Below are 18062 nucleotides of genomic sequence, written 5' to 3'. Positions count from 1 at the left end.
TTCACATTGTTGTCCTGGATTGAAAGGAAAGGAATGTTGGTTTAGGTTAACTTTCTATTACAGACAAAAATAAAAACTGATACAAAAGTAATCAATATACTCTACTAGTCCTAAAAGTGCTAAGTGTTGCAGCATCTACACACATGAACCAAAATGAGGCACACACACACACACACACACACACATTAATGAAAATAAATCAAGAATGGCTTCCAGGAGAATATTTCCACACACACACACACACACACACCTGTCACTCACTGAGTCACACGGCTGCTGCAACATTACCAAACTGATGGTCCAGGGCGGTGCTGGAGTCTTAATACTAACCTTCAGTTACTTGGCTTAAACGCTTTGTTTATTGTACATTGCGGTTAATAGATTTTCTCATCCCCGGAGGGAAAAACAAAACACTCTTTGGCTTTAGTCAACGTGTGGAGACGAGGCACTCGGAGAAGTTCCGTCTGGGGAATATAACGGGCACGGTGGCGCTGCCCCGGCTCCCCGTGTGGCCACGGGGCGGTGCGGTGTGGTGCTGCCCTGTGGTGGGGGGAGGGGCAGCGCCACCTTGGTAACAATGAAAAAAAGGCACTTTCAGCTCTGTTAAAATTAAGTAGGCTTGCCGGCTCGAGTCGCTGGACGGCAGGACGAGGGTGAGAGGCAGCCCGGGGTGGGTGGGGGATGGGCAGTGATGGACAGCCAGGTGGGCAGTATCCACACTGGGTTACATTCTTATTCTAATCCAATTTGGTATTGAGAATGCCTCTTGATACAACATGATGCCCCTCAGGAGATGTGTAACAACTCTCAGACCCAGTGTTGCTCAACTAAACACTTTGAGTAATGCACAGAACACACTGCCATCACGCCTGCCCTGGAGGGAAGTGTTGACCTGGCCTGGCCTGGCGTGGCATCAGCAGGCCTGTGCATCACTCAGAACTGTGATGTCCAAGGAAACATGAAATGACACATGACATGGACTGACTCAATGTTCAACACAACATTTGAGAAAGTGACAGCAACAGGCAACATGTGCCAAACACTGATATGTAAACCACTGAATAGTTAGCTAGTATTAGCAGTAGTAGTAGTAGTAGTAGTATATCCTTCTATATGGCTGTTCATGACACGGATACTTCAACAGACAAGTACAGAGAGTAGCCCTAGACACCTAGTAGTATATCTCCTGGTGGCTGAGAATGCAATCTGGCTGAAACACGCAGGTGACAAGACACGAAACACACCAAACTTACTCCTTCCGACCTGTGACGGATGCTGGGACCCAACAGTGTGTGTGCTGGTGCAGCTGTGATACGACGAACTGGTGATGCCCTGGTTACTGGGGTGAGGGGAGGAGTGGCTCAGCTGCTACGGGACCATAGGGTGATGGCATGGTGATGGCGTGACGGCAGCACCGGTCGCTGCATCACGTCTTGTCGATGGTGTTGAAGAACCACTCGGTGAACTGGTGCAACTGCTGGGCGGCGGCGCGGCTGTCCTCCTGCAGCTTGCGGTTCTCGTTACGCAGCTGACTCACCTCATCCTCCAGCTGCTCGGACCGCTGCTGTTCCTCGGCCAGGCGGCGCTCCAGCTGTGCCACGCGGTCATGCAGGATGGGCGTCTCTGTCCCACTGGTGCTATGGCACAAGGAGGGAGATAGAGAAAGAGGTTATCTGTCTATCTATCTACATCCATCAATGAAGTCATCTACCTATATATACTATCTGTCTTCAGAACAATCTATCCATCTATTAAACCATCTATCAATCAATCCTAGCCATCCATCTCTATCCTTTCCTTACATTTAGTAGGGTATCAATCTATGTATCTTGCCTACTACCTCATGCACTCTTGGGCAGGCAGACAGTCACCTGTGTGTGGGGAGGTGGTGGGGCGGCCACTGTGATGGAGGAGGAGGTGGTGGCCTGGCTGGTGCTCCCCCAACCTCCACATTCTTCTCGATGGCCTGGGTAGCCGTGTTGACCAGGCTCGTCCACTCCTGGTCCACGTCTAGCCCTGGTCCACTGCCCCTGTCCCACTCGCTGCCCTCAGAACCTTTCTTGTCCTCCAGAGGGTCCAGACGTGGGTGTATCTTGCTGCTGTTTGGAGGAAGGTTTGGGAGCAAGTGTGAGGTAAGAATAGTTTGGGTTGTGTAGATCAAAGACTAGTTTTCTGGGGGTTGGGTAATACTGAGTTAGACTGGGTTAGGTTAGGTTGGATAGGGTTGCTAACAAAGTATCAATAAAACCTTAAAAACAGACTAAAAATATAAACCTAACCTAAGACCCAAAAGCATAAGAATCCCAATCCTTTACCTATCCTGTGTCATTCCCCTGAGGCTGACGTCCCCTTGGTGCGCCTGCCCTCTCATCCTGTGATCTGCATTGGGCCCGGCCTTCTGTTCACTGGCTGGTGCTGGGCTGGACGTGGACGAGTTGGAGATGACAGTGGCTGGCCGTGCTGTCAAGACAACCACCTCTGCCACCTCAGTCTGCTGGGAGGTCTGTGGCGGCCCGTCGGCTGCACTGTCACGGATGAGGGCCGGGTGAGGCTGCTGTGGGTGTCCCCTGTACCCTATGGATGTGCCCTGAGGTGGTGGAGGCTTGGTGGTGCTCAGTAAATGCATGGAAGGGTTGGTACGCTCCACGCCCATCCCTCCTGATCCTCCTGTCTTACCTGAGGGCTTGTCAGAGCTCCCACCACCACGGCTGAGGGCAGGGACACCTAGACTATACGCCCTGGGCCTCTCTGCGCCCTCCCTCGATCCATCCCCATCTGATATGTAGTCTGGGTTAATCAGACGGAACAGTTCCTCTTGTAGGTTAGAAGAGGCGCCCAGATTTGCTGAGTTTCGTTGGCTGTTCTTGCGTGGGGCAGCCGCCTGTCTCAGCCTGGCCTCAGCTGCCACCGTGCGCGGGGACTGGTTGCGGGAAGAGGCGGAGGAAGGGGTGATGCTTCCCCCGCGGTGCTGGTGACGGCTGCTGGGGGATCCACTGCCACCTGAGAGCTCGTCTGCAGGGAAGTAGAAACGGTGTTTGGTGAGAGAGGGACAGATGCAGGCAGTGAGGAAGGAAGTTAACTGAGAGAGACAGATACAAAGAGACAGGAGGGAAGGAAACAACACAGACAGCAAGGAAGGAAGGTGTCAGCTGACGTACCTTCGCTGCGTGTTGGGTGCAGGCGGTCCAGGGCGGCAGCGGGAGGTTCATCCTGGCCGGGGGGGCGAGGCAGGTGGCCGGGCAGACTGCTGGAGCGCATGTTGCCGTTCAGACGCTCGTTGCGCCACGCCAGGTACTCACTCACCTGTACCGGCCGGGATTGATGCAATGTTAATTACAGGTGTCAATTTCTTTCAGAATGTTAAAAAAAGTTAATAAACAGATAAATAAAATAATAAATAAATACATAGGCAAATAAAAATAAAAATAAACAAATATGTAAATAAATAAAAATACAATAAAAATAAAGGTGAAAATAAAATAAAATAAAATACAGAAAAATAACTAAGTAAATACATAAATATACAAACAAGCACATACATAAATAAAACAAATAAATAAAAAGACACCACAAACAATCAAATAAATAAAGCAATACAAACAAACAAACAAACAACAAAAACAAATACACCAACAAACCAAATAAAAGCAAACCAACAAACCAACCAATAAGCAACACACACACACACACACACACACACACACACACACACACACACACACACACACACAAACAACACATAGAAGAACCCCACCAGACACCCTCATACAATAATGGGTGACCTTTAAACCTTTTGACCTTTTGACACTGGCATCTTATTGAGTCCTAATCTTTTCCCACCTTGACTTTACCCTGTGCCCATTACATTAAAAAATAAATAAGAAATGGTACTTCCAATTCCCCTTCCCCCTTCCCCCACACACCTGGCCCTGGGTGACACCTGGCGGGGGACTTGGCACTGCATGATCACTGCCGCTCCTCACCCGCGCCGCTGCTGCTGCTGCTGCCTCACTCGGTCGCAGGGGAGCATTGTCATAGTCACTGGCACTGGGCAGCTGCTGGTGGGTGCGGAGCAGGGAGGGAGGGGTGTTAGGTGGTGGTGGTGGTGGTGGTGGTGTGTATATGTGTTAAAACTAGATCTGTGTTATCTGTGAGTGTTTTCTCTTTTTCTCTTTCTCTGTGGAGACTTTCTTTCTCTCTGTCTGTTTGTGTTATGTGTGTGTGTGTGTGTCTTCTCTTCCTCTCTGCCTGTTTGTCTGTGGGTGGTTTCTCTGACTGTCTACCTCTGTGTTTGTCTGGCTTCTTGAGTGTCTCTCTCTGTATATCTTTGTCTTTGTCTTACTCTCTCCTTCCCTCTCTCTCTACACAATATGAGTAAAAACACCATTAATTCTTTGCGTCTGCCTGCCTCTCATGAACAATCTCCATCTCTAACTCCCTCAACTTAATCCTATACATATACACAAAACAAACAGACACAGGACTCAACATCATAAACAGATAGAATAACAAGCAATTTACACCTTTTTAAATGACACAGAAGAGGAGAGAGAAAGACAGAACTGCAAGGACTAATAAGGAATAGTTTCGAAATGTGTCTGTGTGTCATCTGAGCAACGTTATCAAACAAGATGCCTAGATTAGATAAAGAAGGCTAGAAGGCTGAGTGACTGAATGATCTGTCCTCTTCTGTGGCCTGGCAAATCATACCAAGCATTGATGTATGAGAGATTAGAAAGAAGGCTGACTGACTGACTGATTCTTCTTCTCTCTTAACACTCAGCATTGAGATATGAGTGAGAGGAAAAGAAAGAAGGCTATTTGGTTCTCTCTCATATCACATTAAGCCTTGAGATATGAAAGGAGAGAGAGTAAAAGGAGATTGACTCACTGACTCTCTCCTCTCCTGACACACACCAAGCCAAGAAATATGAGAGAGAGTAAAAAGACTGACTGACTGACTCTCTCCTCTCCTGACTCACACCAAGCCAAGAAATATGAGAGAGTAAAAGACTGACTGACTGACTCTCTCCTCTCCTGACTCACACCAAGCCTTGAGACATGAGGGATTACAAAAGGCTGCCTGACTGACTGACGCATTCACTCCACAGATGAATAACCCTTACATTTGCTAGGTTCATGCCTCTCTCCACGCACCGGTACAGATGAGTCGGTGATGAGTAATGTTTTTGTTATAGATTCATGCCATGCTTTCACTTACCAACAGAGATGAGTAAGTGAGGAACAGGTGATGAATAATTGATTTTCTATATAATTTCATGCCATGCCTTCACTTATGAATGTAGATGAGTAAGTAATGAATAATTCTCATTTTGTATATAAATTCATGCCATGCCTTCAGTTATGAATGTAGATGAGTTTTGATGAATAACTGATAATGAATAAAGAGCAGCAGCAGAAACGCAATTAAAGCAAAGTAACAGAGAAAAACAAAGAAAATGAGAAAATTGGAGAAGAAAAATAAAAGCTGAATAAATAAAGACAAACATGATGAAAAACAAACAAGAACCAAAAGATAAACACAAACACAACAAAACAAGAAGCCGCCACCATAACCACTACCACCACAACTCACCCAAACAAACAAAATAAATAAATAAATAAAAATAATAAATAAATAAATAAATAAATAAAATAAATAAATAAATGAAAATAAATTAATAAAAGAAAGGAAAGAAATAAAACAAGAAAAGGAGAGGGAGAAATAAAGTAAACAAACCCACAAATCCTACACACATAAAGACAGACACAAAAACACACACAAAAAAAAATAAAAAAATAAACAAACAGAAAACTAACAAAACAAAGAAAACAAGCAAAAAAAAGGAAAGAAAACAAAGAAACAAATAAAAACAAAAGCAAATAAGCACAAAAATCCCAAAAAAACAAGCACACCATCACCACCACCACCACCACCACCACCCCCCACCCCCATCACCATCCTTACTCGCAGTGGCTCCTCAGGAACGGCCGCAGAAGTGACGGGGCGAGGATGGGGAGGAGGCACGGCATAGTTATCATCCTCTATTCCCTGTGAGGGCTCAGGGACGTGGGGCCATGCCAGGGTGGGGGAGGGGGAGGTGGAGGGGCACGTGGATGCATGTGGAGCAGGGGAGTTGGAGGTGTAGGTAGAGTAGGTGTGCAGTGCTGGGTATGTGGGTGATGCTGCTGGTGGAGGCTGTGATGGGTACTGGTGAGGGTGTGGGTGGTGGTGGTGTGTGGATGGGGAGGAGGTGGAGGAGGTGGTGTGGCCGTGGTAGGTGCGGTAGAATTCTCCACGTCGTTTGGTGCTCTGGGGGTGGAGAGTGGTGATGTGGTGGAGTGGATGTGGTGGTGCAGAGTGCTGAGTGGAGGACAAGAAGGAAGGAAATAGGAGAGGCTGGGAGAGTGGTGGATGCAGTGGAGCAAAGTGGAGGGAAAGACAGGAAAGCGAAGGAAAGGATGATGGTAGTGATGCAAAAATGGAGGGAAAGACAGAAGAGAGAAGGAAAGGATGGTGGATGAAAGGGAATAGGAGAGAAGAAGAGGATGAAAGAATATATAGTGCTGCATTTGAGGGGACAAGGCAGAAAGGGGGATAGACAGAAGGAAAGGGAGGCAGGGAGAGGATTAAAGGGAAGTAGATGGGAAGAGGTGGAAAGAATGAAAGGAAATTGAAGCATACAAAGAGGAAGACACGGATGAAAGGGAAGTGTGAGAGGAAATTAAGAGGTACAAGAAGAGGAAGCAAGGAACAGAGAATAGGAAAATTTGATGTTTTTGAATGAAAGGGAAAGGAAGAATCAGAGAAAAAGAAAGACAAGAAGAAGCAAGGAAGAGAAAAATAAAAATTGTAGTAATGATGATGAAAACAAAAAATGAGAAGGAAGGAAGAGAGAAAAGTAAGAAAATATGTAGTAATGATATTTTGAATGAATGGGAGGAAGAAGTAATGAGAGAGACAAAGAGAAATAGAGAACAGAGGAATAAAAGTGATTATGTTTGAAAGAGGAGGAAAAGAACATTCCAGAGAATAAAGGGTGATGGCACTTAGAGATGAGAGGGACTGCTGCTGTAAGTCAAATGAACAACTATAGTCTACACACTCACTATAGTTATTAATTCACACCACTCAGTAATAAATAAAAATAATGATAATAATAATAATAATAAATGTCAAGATGCTAATGTTTTTTTTTTTATCAAGATGCACGACTATTACTAATAAACACAAAATTATTGATTAGTCAAAAAATGAACACAAAGGCAACACCATTCCTCTAAGTTTAAGAAAAATGCTAATAACTGAGGAAATAATAATAATAATAATAATAATAATAATAATAATAATAATAATAATAATAATAATAATAATATCTACTACAGTGAAAAAAATGCAAAAAAATGTACAGTTTATTTGTGCATGCATGTGAGAGAGAGAGAGAGAGAGAGAGAGAGAGAGAGAGAGAGAGAGAGAGAGAGAGAGAGAGAGAGAGAGAGAGAGAGAGAGAGAGAGAGAGAGAGAGAGAGAGAGAGAGAGAGAGAGAGAGAGAAACTTACCAATCTTCTCCCTCTCTTTCTCCTCTCCTTAACAAAAAGACAGAGATAAATAGAAAGAAAGAAAGATAGATAGATAGATAGACAGAAACAGACAGACACACACCTGGGCAGACCGGGCAGGTAGCGGTGGAGGTGGTGAGTCTGTGGGTTCGTCCAGAGGCTCAGTCCACTGGTCGCTGGAGTGGCCAGAGCTGGTGCTGGAGAGGGTTCCTGTGGCCTCTATGCTGCCGCCGCCGCTGCAGCCACGTTCCCCCTCCCCCGCTGCCTCATAGTCCCCACTGTTGTTGTTGCTGTTGTTGTTCTGTTGGATGTGTGTTTGTTACTCATTAGTGTCTCAATTTTTAGCAGTCTAGGGGAGTTGCTGGTGTTTTTCAGGGGTTTGGTAGGGTCTAGTGGACGTTACTGCGGTTTTTCAGGGGTCTGGAAGGGTCTAGTTGAAGTTCATTGGGATTTTCAAGGGTGGTTTCAGGGTTCTACAGATTTTATAGGGTCTAGTGGAGGTCTGCTGGCATTTTCAAGGGAAGTTTGTTGGGGTCTTCAAGGGCGCCTTCATGATTCTAGTGATAGTTTAACAAGGCAAGTGATAATTCAACAGGCTCTAGTGAAACCAGCGTCACCCACCTGCCGGTCTCCAGGGTGAGCAGTGGAGGTGGAGTGAGGAGGCGGCCGGGAGGGTTCAGGATGGTCGGAGAAGGAGCGGGAGGAGCTGCCCGTCCCGTAGCCCGAACTGCTGCTGGAACGTGGAGGCGACAGGCTGCGGTCATACCTGGTGGAGGGCCAGGGGACGCGGCTTTGCTCCCGTGGGTGCTTATGGGATCCTAGGTTGGTGTGCTAAAGGACTAAGGAACCTAGCTCCTACTGCTGTACTTATTTTAATGGGTCCTATGTTTGTGAGCTGAAGATTAACACCACTCCTACTCCTGTCTTGGGTACTTATGGGGTCCTGGGCTGGTGTGGTGAGGATTAACACAACTTCTACTTCTTCTCTTGTATGCCAGAGAAATTGATTGAAACTTTTGTCTGTTTCTTGTGTACCAAACTGACTCAAATTGTCCATCTTTTGTATCTCTAACATACACAAAACTCTAACCTAACCTAACAAGGCAAGGCAGCAGCAGCAGCTTACCTATGTGCCTCCCTGTGGTGGGACTTGCGGTGGTGGTGCGGGTGGTGGTGGTGGTGATGGTGGTGGTGGTGGTGGTGCCTGCGGGAGGAGAGCTGCTCTGGGGTGGTGAGGTTCTCATAGTCCCCCTCGCTACCCCCCAGAAGGAAGCCACAGGTGGGGACGTTGCAGCCTCGCCGGGGTGCCCCGTCAGGGTGGGGCGGCACCACGGTGACAGTGACGGTCATGGAGGTCTTCAGGAGGTCCACCATCTGCTCCTGGGACAGTGTGGCCAGCGTGACCGTGCAGATCTGTGGTGGGACGTGGCAGTGGGTTAGTGTGACAGGATAGGTGGGTGGGTGGATGGATGGCTGGATGGATGGATAAATGGGTGGGTGGGTGGGAAGGTGGATGATTGGATGGATGGATGGCTAAGGTAGATGACTAGATGGGTGAATGAAATGGTGAGTAGATGGATGACTGGATGGTTGGGTAAGTAAATGACTAGGTGAGTGACTGGCTGGCTGGTTGAGTGACTGGATGACTGGCTGGCTGGTTGGTTGCTTGGTTGGCTGTCTGTGTGAGTGACTGACTGGCTGGGTGAGTGGCTGGCTGACTGGCTGCTTATATCACACACTGCTAATTAGACAGATAAGGAACAGACACAAGACAAGAGACAGACAGATAATTTGGTAGTTCAGATGCCTCACCTCCACCAGTCTGGCTCCCTGTCTCAGCCCAGCCTGTGACGCCAGACCATACGGCTCCACCTCGGTGATGACCCCATCCTGCTGCACGTTGAACCCCAGCAGGCCAGCAGGATTGCGTCTCAGCACCAGATCCTGCACCACAACACAATAAGGCCCACTGCTTAGAGTGTCTTCACAACCCACTTTGTTCCTTGGCCAGATCACAACATTCTTTATTAAGTAAGAGGGGATCTGATCAAGGGCTACAAGAAGGTAGAAAAAAGGGGCAAACTAAAGGTGTCAATTCCAGGGTACGGCCATAAGGGTTATTCAGAATTAGAGAATAGTCTTGAAATGTCCCTCCTGAAAGAGTTGAAGTCATAGGCAGGGGCAAATACAGAAGCAGGCAGGGAGTTCCCAAGTTAAACCATCTTTTGGCACAAGCTTAGGAACTCTGCTTCCACCCCACTTGGCAATAAACAACAGATATATAGAGATAGAAATTCACTTAAGAAAAAAGAAAAATACTAATGGAAAGACAGTATATTTCTTAAATATATACACACAAACATACATAAACAAACACAAAGCTGACACCAAATACGAACACACAAAAACACCCTAAAGAAACATACCAACAGGAGGACAGCACAGGAGGACAGCACATCTCTCAAACCCACACACACCAACACACACGTACCTGAGTCTCGGCCCCCTGTGTGACAGCCGAGAGTCTGGCTACAATCTCGGCCAGCACTTCCTCTCCTTCAGCCTCTGGGGTCCCGGGCCGCAGGTGGACCAAAAGGCACTCTCCCTGATGGTAGAACATTCGCAGCCTGGGAAGAGGGAGTGAGGGAATGAGGGAGTGTAATGGTATGTTTATCTTGTGTCTTGTATAATTGGGTCAGAAAATGGGGAATGAGGAAATGAAGGATGATTATTAGTGAATATAGTGTCTCGTTTAAAAATGTTTGTTTAGGTTAAGTTAGGTTAGGCTGTATAATGTTCCTACTTTCATTTATGGGTAAGAAATTCAATACACATAGACACAAACTCACCCCTGCTGTGGCCTGAGGGTCCAGCCAATGACACTCTTGCATGGAGCGGCAAATATGACAGCTGCCGTTGCCTCCTCCACCACCACCACGGAGTCCGCCGACACGCCCAGCACACAGTCCACCTGGCAGGGAAGACAGCCACACCATGTACAACCATACAAACATACCAAACTAAACTGAAGACTTAGGAAACCATACAAAACCTAATAAAGAACTCACCTACTCTAAACCACACATAACCATATGAAACTCCACAAAGTCCATATGAAACCATACAAAAAATATGGAACTAAACAAAATCATGCAAAACTTAAAAAATCATATAAAACCATACTAAAACACACAGCCACACAAAAAAAAATCAGATAGAAAAAAAAAAAAAACTCATACAAAAAAATCAATTAAAACAGTAATGAAACAGTAATAATCTCTTTGGCTTTACAACTCTAATGCAATGCTTCATTTACATAATTCCAGTGATAGTTTAATAACAACCCTACTACTCACTGCCAGGAGGAATAATACCCTTGAAAACCCAACTAATAATCCAGGCACCTTACTGAGAACGTAGCTAATCCCGTGCGGCTTCCATTTTGTTGCAGTGTGGCATTTTCAAGATTCCAGTGATTAAAAACCCTACAGTACCTAATGAAACACCTGAGGACCTAAATAACCACCAATAAGGCCTTACATTCTGTTGCAGGGCGGCATCGTGCACCGTCATTGGCCAGGAGAGGGCCCCGCGCACTGAGGAGTCTGGCACGTACTTGATGCCTCTCTTGTCCTTCTTGCTGCCTCGAGAGAACCCCATCAGTGCTGCAGGGATGGATGGAAGACAAGGGTAAGGGTAAATGTTTGTGCTCTTCAGGAAATGTTCGCTTATCTTACTGGTGGTGCGAAAAGGAGAGGTAAAGGTTTGTGTTCTTTTAATATTTATCTCGTTGCCCTCCCTCCCTCTCTCTTTCTTATTCTCACTTTCTCTTCTGCTGTTGTCCCCCTCTCTCTCTCTCTCTCTCTCTCTCTCTCTCTTCCTATCTCCCTATAACTCCCTCTCTCTCACTTCTACTCGTGTTCACCATCTCTCTCTTTCTCTTCTACTGGCAATACCCTTCCTCTCTCTCTCTTCCTATCTCCCTTTGCTCATATTCCCCTCCCCCTCCCTCTTTCCCCCTCTAAGCCCCAGTAATCACATAGGACTTACAGAACTTAGTGGAGGTGTCCAGTGTGGTGGAGGAGGAGTGGTTCAGCGCCAGGTCCTTCAGGTATTCATGCCGTGTGCGTGTAGCCATCGCCGCAAACTTCTCCGAACGCAGAGCTGCCATCTCCCCGTTGATAGCTGGGGTGGAGGCAAGGGAAGACGGACATTAGAGGCACAGAATGGATAGGAACTGAGTGATAGACAGGAGCTTTAAGTGTGTGGGAGAAGATAGAGAAGAATTTTAAGGGTACAGAAGATAGACAGGAATTTTAAGTGTGTGTGAGAAGGTAGACAAGAATTTTAATTGTACAGAAGATAGAAAGGAGTTTTAAGTGTGTGAGAGAAGGTAGACTAGAATTTTAAGTGCACGGGAGAAGATAGATAGGAATTTTAAGTGTACGAAAGAAGAAAGACGAGAATTTTAAGCGTGTGAGAGAAGACAGATGAAAATTAAGTGCATAAAATAAGACACAAAAAGCACAAATGAGGGCAAAAATTAAGTGTACAAAGGAAGACAGACAAGAATTAAGTAAGAACACAAAGGAAGACAAGAATGAACTGCAGAACCAACACAAGAACATACACACATCCTCACTACATCTCTCTAAACACAGCACTGCCATTCCCCCCTTGACTGATACACAAACAAACCACACACAAATAGATGACACATACACACACACACACACACACACACATACACTAAGGGTTACAATAGATACAAGCAGGAGTATTATCACTCACCCTTGGCCAGGAGGAAGTCAGTGAAGGCCTTGGACTTGGGGAAGGTGGCCCCCTCAGGCATCATGGGGCCAAAGAGAGGGACGTCCTTGAATCTGCTCACCACCACTCTGCCGGGGAAGGTGTGTGGGGTCAGGAAGGGGGTTGGAACCTTCTTAATGGTGATATAAAGGACTGGAGTGCGTTTTGTCAAGTATAACAAGAAAATAAGTAAATAAGTGAATAAATAAGAGGTGTTAAAAGAAATGGAGCACTTTCAAATGTTGACAAAGAAAACCAGTAGTAAAAATGTCTATGGTACATCCCAATTAATGACTTTTTTTTTTACTTTAGTCTGATAGAGTGAATGATTAACAGATAGATAGAAAGAAACTATACAGTCACACCAACCAAACATGCCAGTAGACAAGACAGACACAAATAAATAGATAGAAGCTTCATTAAACTACCAAACACACACACACACACACACACACACACAGTATTTCCCCACCCCCTCTGTACATTTTCAGTTTGTTAACTGCCTAAATAATAAACCGTTTATTATTATTATTATTATTATTATTATTATTACACACAGATCCAGGGACTGCCACATGTAGGCATGATGATGTGTTGCAGGTTCCCTTATTTTCTTATGTTCTGAATAGACAGACAGACAAATAGATAAAAGCTTAGTTAACACACCAAAACACAAACAAGATAGACAAACAGACAAAAGAAATACCCAAATAAATAGATACAAACTTCACAAACCCACCAAAGACACATACACAAACCCACACACACACAAACAGACAGACAAACAAACAAAGATAGACACAAGCTTTACTAACCCACCAAAGACCCACACACACACACACACACACACACACACACACACACACACACACACACACACACACACACACACAGACACACACACACACACGTAGCCTCACCTGTATTGCGTGTTTTCAGTGCAAGGATTGATGGCCTGCACCACAATAAACACATGCTGGAAGTGGCTGCGAATGTGTCGGGGGCTGAAGGGAGGGGCACCGGGCTCCTGAAACACTATGGTAACAATGTCGTTCCCTATGTGGCGCTTACGGAGGAGCTGCTTGCGGTTGTTTGGGGTGAAGGGAAGCAGGGTGGACACGTGGAACATCACCTCCACGTCGCGGTACTGGTTGTACACGCTATACAGGCCGGTGGAGTCAGCTGTGGAGGTGGTGGTGGTGGTGGATGAGGTTAATTTGGTTTGTGTAAGGTGTGTGTTGCTGTTGTTATTGTTATTATTACTTCTACTACTATTATTGTTTTTCTTTACTGCCTTATTTTACTACTACTACTACTACTACTACTACTACTACTACTACTACTACTCGTTTCCTCTACCACCATCTCCTCCTACTTCTACTACTATTACTACTATTCACTCAGTCTCCCTTGCTCATCCCTTCTGTTATCCTTATTCAACATCCCAACACACACACACACACACACACACCCTCCCTCCCTCCCTCACTCACTCTAAATCACACTCTCCCTTAACCCAACACACATACTCAGACACTTCCCCACCCCTCCTTCCCCCATCCCACTCACTCTTCTTATCCAGGCCACCCCGGTACTTGTCGAAATCCTTGAGCCTGACCCTCTGTCCCAGCATCTCCAGAAACTCCGAGAAGGCCGGCCCAGCGCTCTCATTGTTGTACATCTCCTCCTCTGTGGTCTGCCCCGCCTTGCAATACAGGACGCCCACCTGCAGGAGAACACACGGGTTTGTTTGAGGGGTACTGGTCAGGTGCATTAGGTTAGGATTGGTGGTGGTAGTCTTGGTGTTAAATAAAGAGGGCTGATGGCTTGCTACAGTGTTTGGTGGTGATTTTGCTAGAGCACTGGGGTTGTTTGAGGTGTATTGGTGTGTTAGGTTAGGTTACAATTGCTGGTTCCGGTCTTGGTATTAAATAAAGTTAGGTTAATGTAAGTTTTCTGTGTTTACTACTGTTACTACTACTACTGTTTTTCTCTACAATCATTCCTCATCCAATCAATTCCTCTTCTGGTTCCTCCTCTTCCTCCTACTGTGCTGCTGGTAAAGAATGGCAAGAGGCACTAATGTATGTTTTTTGTGTTTACAGCTGTTACTACTACTACTGTTTTTCTCTACAATCATCTCTAATTCCTCTTCTGCTTCCTCCTCTTCCTCCTACTGTGCTGTTGGTAAAGAATGGCAAAAGGCACTAATGTACGTTTTCTGTGATTTTATTGCTGTTGCTGCTGCTATTACTGGTTTTCTCTATAATGTCTATCTCTAATTCCTTTTCTTCCTCCAGTTACTATTATTATAACTGTTATCAATGCTACTACTGCAATTACTTACCTTCCTCCTTCCTCCTCCTCCCCTACCTCTTACTACTACTACTACTACTACTACTACTATTACTGTTTCTACTATTACTTTTCTTTCACTACTTTCATCTCCTCCACCTCCTCCTACCACTCCTACACTGTCACCCACTCCACCAAACCTTCCCCTACAAACACACACACACACCAATACCTTCCCTAACACACACACACACACACATACACAAACATTCACACCAATACCTTGAATTTGTTGTGTATGCCCAGATCATCAAGCCTAGCCAGGGCCTCCTCTGTGTGGGGACCTGACTGGCCGAGACGTAGACAGCTGAGGGAGAGCTGGGGGCACACATATTCCAGGGCCTCCCGTACTCCTGGACTGCGCCCCTTCTCTCCAGATGGCCGACCAAGACTCTCCTCCAGTACAGTGCCTTGACAACTGAATAACTGGGGAGAGAGAGAAAGAGAGAGAGTGTCAGTGTGTGTGTTTGTAAAGGAGATGGAGGATGAAAAAAGAATTGGTGTATGTATGTGTGTATAACTCAGGTCCTGTACCCTCACGTAACAAGCAACACCTGTCACTTAAGTTAGGTCAAGTTAGGTTAAGTCAGGTTCTGTATTCTCACATAGAAAACAAAACCCATTACTACAGCTAGGTCAAGTTAGGTCAAGTTAAGCTGTATACCCTCCCATAGCAAACAAAACCCATTACTACAGCTACGTCAAGTCAGGTCAAGTTAGGTCAAGTTAGGCTGTATACCCTCCCATAGCATACATAACCCATCACTAAGGCAAGATGAGGTTATGTTCCGGCAGCACCTCACCTCAGCACTCCGGACAATGATGCGGTGTTGATAGGTGGGCAGGCTGTGGGTGGAGTCCATGCCCTCATCCACCTTCTCTCGCCGGATGCTGATGGCCACCGGTCCCAGCGTGTCATCCATGCCGAACCAATTCTGGTGTTCTGCGTTGCAAATGAGAATATGTGGAATTGTGGGAGTTTGGCAGGTGGAGTTCGGATTTCCTGTTTGTTTTGATTAGGAAGGAAAGTGAAGAGCGAGGTAATTTGGAAAGTGTAGTGGAGTTGTGGGTGTTACGCAGGTGGAGTTCGGATTTTGTTTGTTTTGATTAGGAAGGAAAGCAAGGGTGAGGTAATTTGGAAAGTGTTGTGGAGTTGTGGGAGCTAAAGGAGTCTGAGCTAAGGACTGTTTGTTCTGGTTAGGAGGGGAGCTAAGGGGGTGTGGTAATCAAGGTTTGGTTAGGTTACAGTGAAGTATGTTGTGCTATTTGGGAGTTGCTAATGATTCTCTAATTGTTTGGGTTAGAAAGGAAGTCAAGGATGGTAATCTAGCACATCATGGTTAAATAGATTGAAACACTTAGCACAATAAGGTTTTCTAATGATTGTTTGAGTTACATGGTTTGAAAAAAAGTAAATAAATAAAGCTTACTTTCACAAGTTTAAAACATCAATTATATATAAAAATACTACAACTACTACTACTACTACGCTGTTGTTACCACCACCACCATCACAGCAGAACCCACCTTGGCCACAGAAGTAGTTCCTGTAGTAGGCAGATCCCTGGTCCACAGCCTCCACGGTGAGGGGACTCCTGACGTAGGGACACAGGGTCATCTGCCAGTGGGACAGTCCAGGGGGTGGCTCCAGCAGACCCAGTGTGGAGGCCGCGACGGGCCGGTGCAGGTTGGTGGCCGCCATGGGGCCGCCACAGCCGCCGCTGCCACTGCCCCAGTCCCTGCTGAGGCTCACCACACGCTCCCCCTCACCTCCCAGCTCATTGCGGAAGAAGGGGCAGCTGGGGAGATGGGAGAAGGTCAGGCAGGGTCAGGGAGGGCCAGGGAGGATCAGAAAGGTCAAGAGGTGTGAGGAGTGACACAGGGTGAGGAGTATGAGAGGAGTGAGAGAGGAAGAATAGAGAGTGTGAGGCACCCACCTGTTGATGAGGGTGTTGCTGCGGCCGTCCCCTGGGTCCAGCTCCTCTGGGCCGAGGTCCTCAGTGCTGTCGTGGTGTGGTGCTGCAGCCATGGCAGCGGCTGAGGCACCGGTGGTGGTGTTGACGCGCTCTGCCAGCAGCTGGCGGGTCTGGCTGGCGCTGAACTGGCTGGCCAGCGACCTGCAGTCGTAGTGGGCAAAGGCTGACCGCCTGGCTGGGGCAGCAGCCGGCACGTCTTCACCCCGGCTGTCTGAGTCCCCATTAGCCTCGGCTGGCCGCTGGGTGCGCCCTGCCCCACTCCCACTGGAGTCGGAGGTGTTGTCGGCCTTGGTGGCCTCCGCACCCCGGCTGGACCGCAGCTTCCTGAAGATGGATGACTTGTCACGGTCCCACAGCCGCTGGAACTTGGACCGTGCCTTGGGGGACGTGGCCTCCGCCTCCACCGGCCCCACCACCCCCGCTGCCTCACCCTGGGCAGCCCGCAGAGCCTGGGTGGGCGGCTGCAGGTCCCGCAGAATGGAGTAGAGTGCCTCGGGTGGTGCAGCAGCCACGTTGATGGAGCCGTGGGAGCCGTACTCCCGCCGCAGGGGTGAGGGTGGGGGTGGCTCCTCCCCCTCATGGTCCAGGTCCAGGGAGGAGTTGCTGCGATACAGGCCGCCCCCCACCGGTCCCCTCAGGTACACAAAGCCCCCACCCACCTCCTGGCCAGGCCGAGGACCTGGGCCACCCCTGCCTGGGGGCTGCAGGCTGGCTGGGCCAGACCGCAGCCGCTCATTGTAGGACGCCCGCAGGTCTGCCGAGCCAAACCTGTGGCCGCCGCTGCCGCCACCCCGCGACCTGTCACTGATGCTCAGCGCTCGCACGCGCTCACTCACGTAGCCCAGCGAGCCCTGCTCCACCCCCTCCCCTCCCACCCAGCCCTCCCCCCCCTTGCGCCGCCCACCACCTGACTTGTGGCTGCTGCTGCTGCTGCTGCTGCTACTGCTGTTAGTGTTGGTGTTGGAGCTGTTATTGTTGTTGCTGTTGCTGCTGCTTTTGTTATTATTATTATTATTGTTGTTATTATTGGTATTGTTGTTGTTGTTGTTGTTGTTGGCAGCGGCATCCTCCAGGCCATTCGCCTCCACATTGTTGTTGAGAACATTAGTCGAGTGGGCCGGGGCCGTCCCCAGCAGCGGGCCACAGTCCAGGGAGCTCACTGGCCCTCCCAGCCCGGCCGGGGCACGGCCCGCAGTGCCCCGGCCCAGCACGGCCGCCGGGCCAACGTTCATCACTTCGGCCTTCCTCATTGCCGGCCGGGGGCGGCCAGCATGGCGGCCATGCACCGTGGTCTCTGTCACACTGGTGGCAGTGGCCGGCGCCGGTGTCTGGCATGTGTCTCCTGCCGCTGGCTGCACACAC

At 47.7% G+C, this 18062-nt stretch overlaps 1 protein-coding gene across 10 annotated transcripts; it reads right to left on the bottom strand.

Annotated features, from left to right (window-relative positions):
- Window positions 1-36: 36 nt before the first annotated feature.
- Window positions 37-17950, bottom strand: LOC135094891 (signal-induced proliferation-associated 1-like protein 3). 10 transcript variants are annotated; one of them, XM_063995367.1, is made up of 21 exons: window positions 16662-17950; window positions 16252-16523; window positions 15528-15667; window positions 14947-15150; window positions 13939-14095; window positions 13290-13551; window positions 12352-12458; window positions 11611-11745; window positions 11101-11225; window positions 10410-10531; window positions 10052-10187; window positions 9373-9504; window positions 8687-8973; window positions 8182-8326; window positions 7664-7861; window positions 5969-6313; window positions 3924-4058; window positions 3159-3303; window positions 2316-3012; window positions 1872-2099; window positions 37-1637 (listed from the first exon to the last, which is right to left on the bottom strand). In XM_063995367.1, the coding sequence occupies exons 1-21, from the start codon at window positions 17948-17950 to the stop codon at window positions 1427-1429; spliced, it is 5472 nt and encodes a 1823-aa protein (XP_063851437.1). In that variant the 3' UTR covers window positions 37-1426. The 10 variants fall into 10 exon arrangements, with proteins under 10 accessions (XP_063851437.1, XP_063851439.1, XP_063851438.1 ...); XM_063995369.1 differs by having other exon boundaries at window positions 1872-2096; XM_063995368.1 differs by having other exon boundaries at window positions 3924-4055.
- Between the last annotated feature and the right edge of the window lie 112 nt (window positions 17951-18062).

This window comes from Scylla paramamosain, chromosome 47, assembly GCF_035594125.1.
Source record: "Scylla paramamosain isolate STU-SP2022 chromosome 47, ASM3559412v1, whole genome shotgun sequence".
NCBI lineage: Eukaryota > Metazoa > Arthropoda > Malacostraca > Decapoda > Portunidae > Scylla > Scylla paramamosain.
The sequence above is the reverse complement of the archived record's forward strand: the minus strand, read 5'-3'. Positions and strand labels throughout refer to the sequence as shown.

Coding starts and splice junctions, on each gene's coding strand:
- LOC135094891 (XM_063995367.1), bottom strand. CDS start 17,950: ATGAGGAAGGCCGAAGTGATGAACGTTGGCCCGGCGGCCGTGCTGGGC. Junction 7,862..8,181: donor CTCACCCTGGAGACCGGCAG/GTGGGTGACGCT, acceptor CACATCCAACAG/AACAACAACAGCAACAACAA. Junction 4,059..5,968: donor TTCCTGAGGAGCCACTGCGA/GTAAGGATGGTG, acceptor CGCACCCACCAG/CAGCTGCCCAGTGCCAGTGA.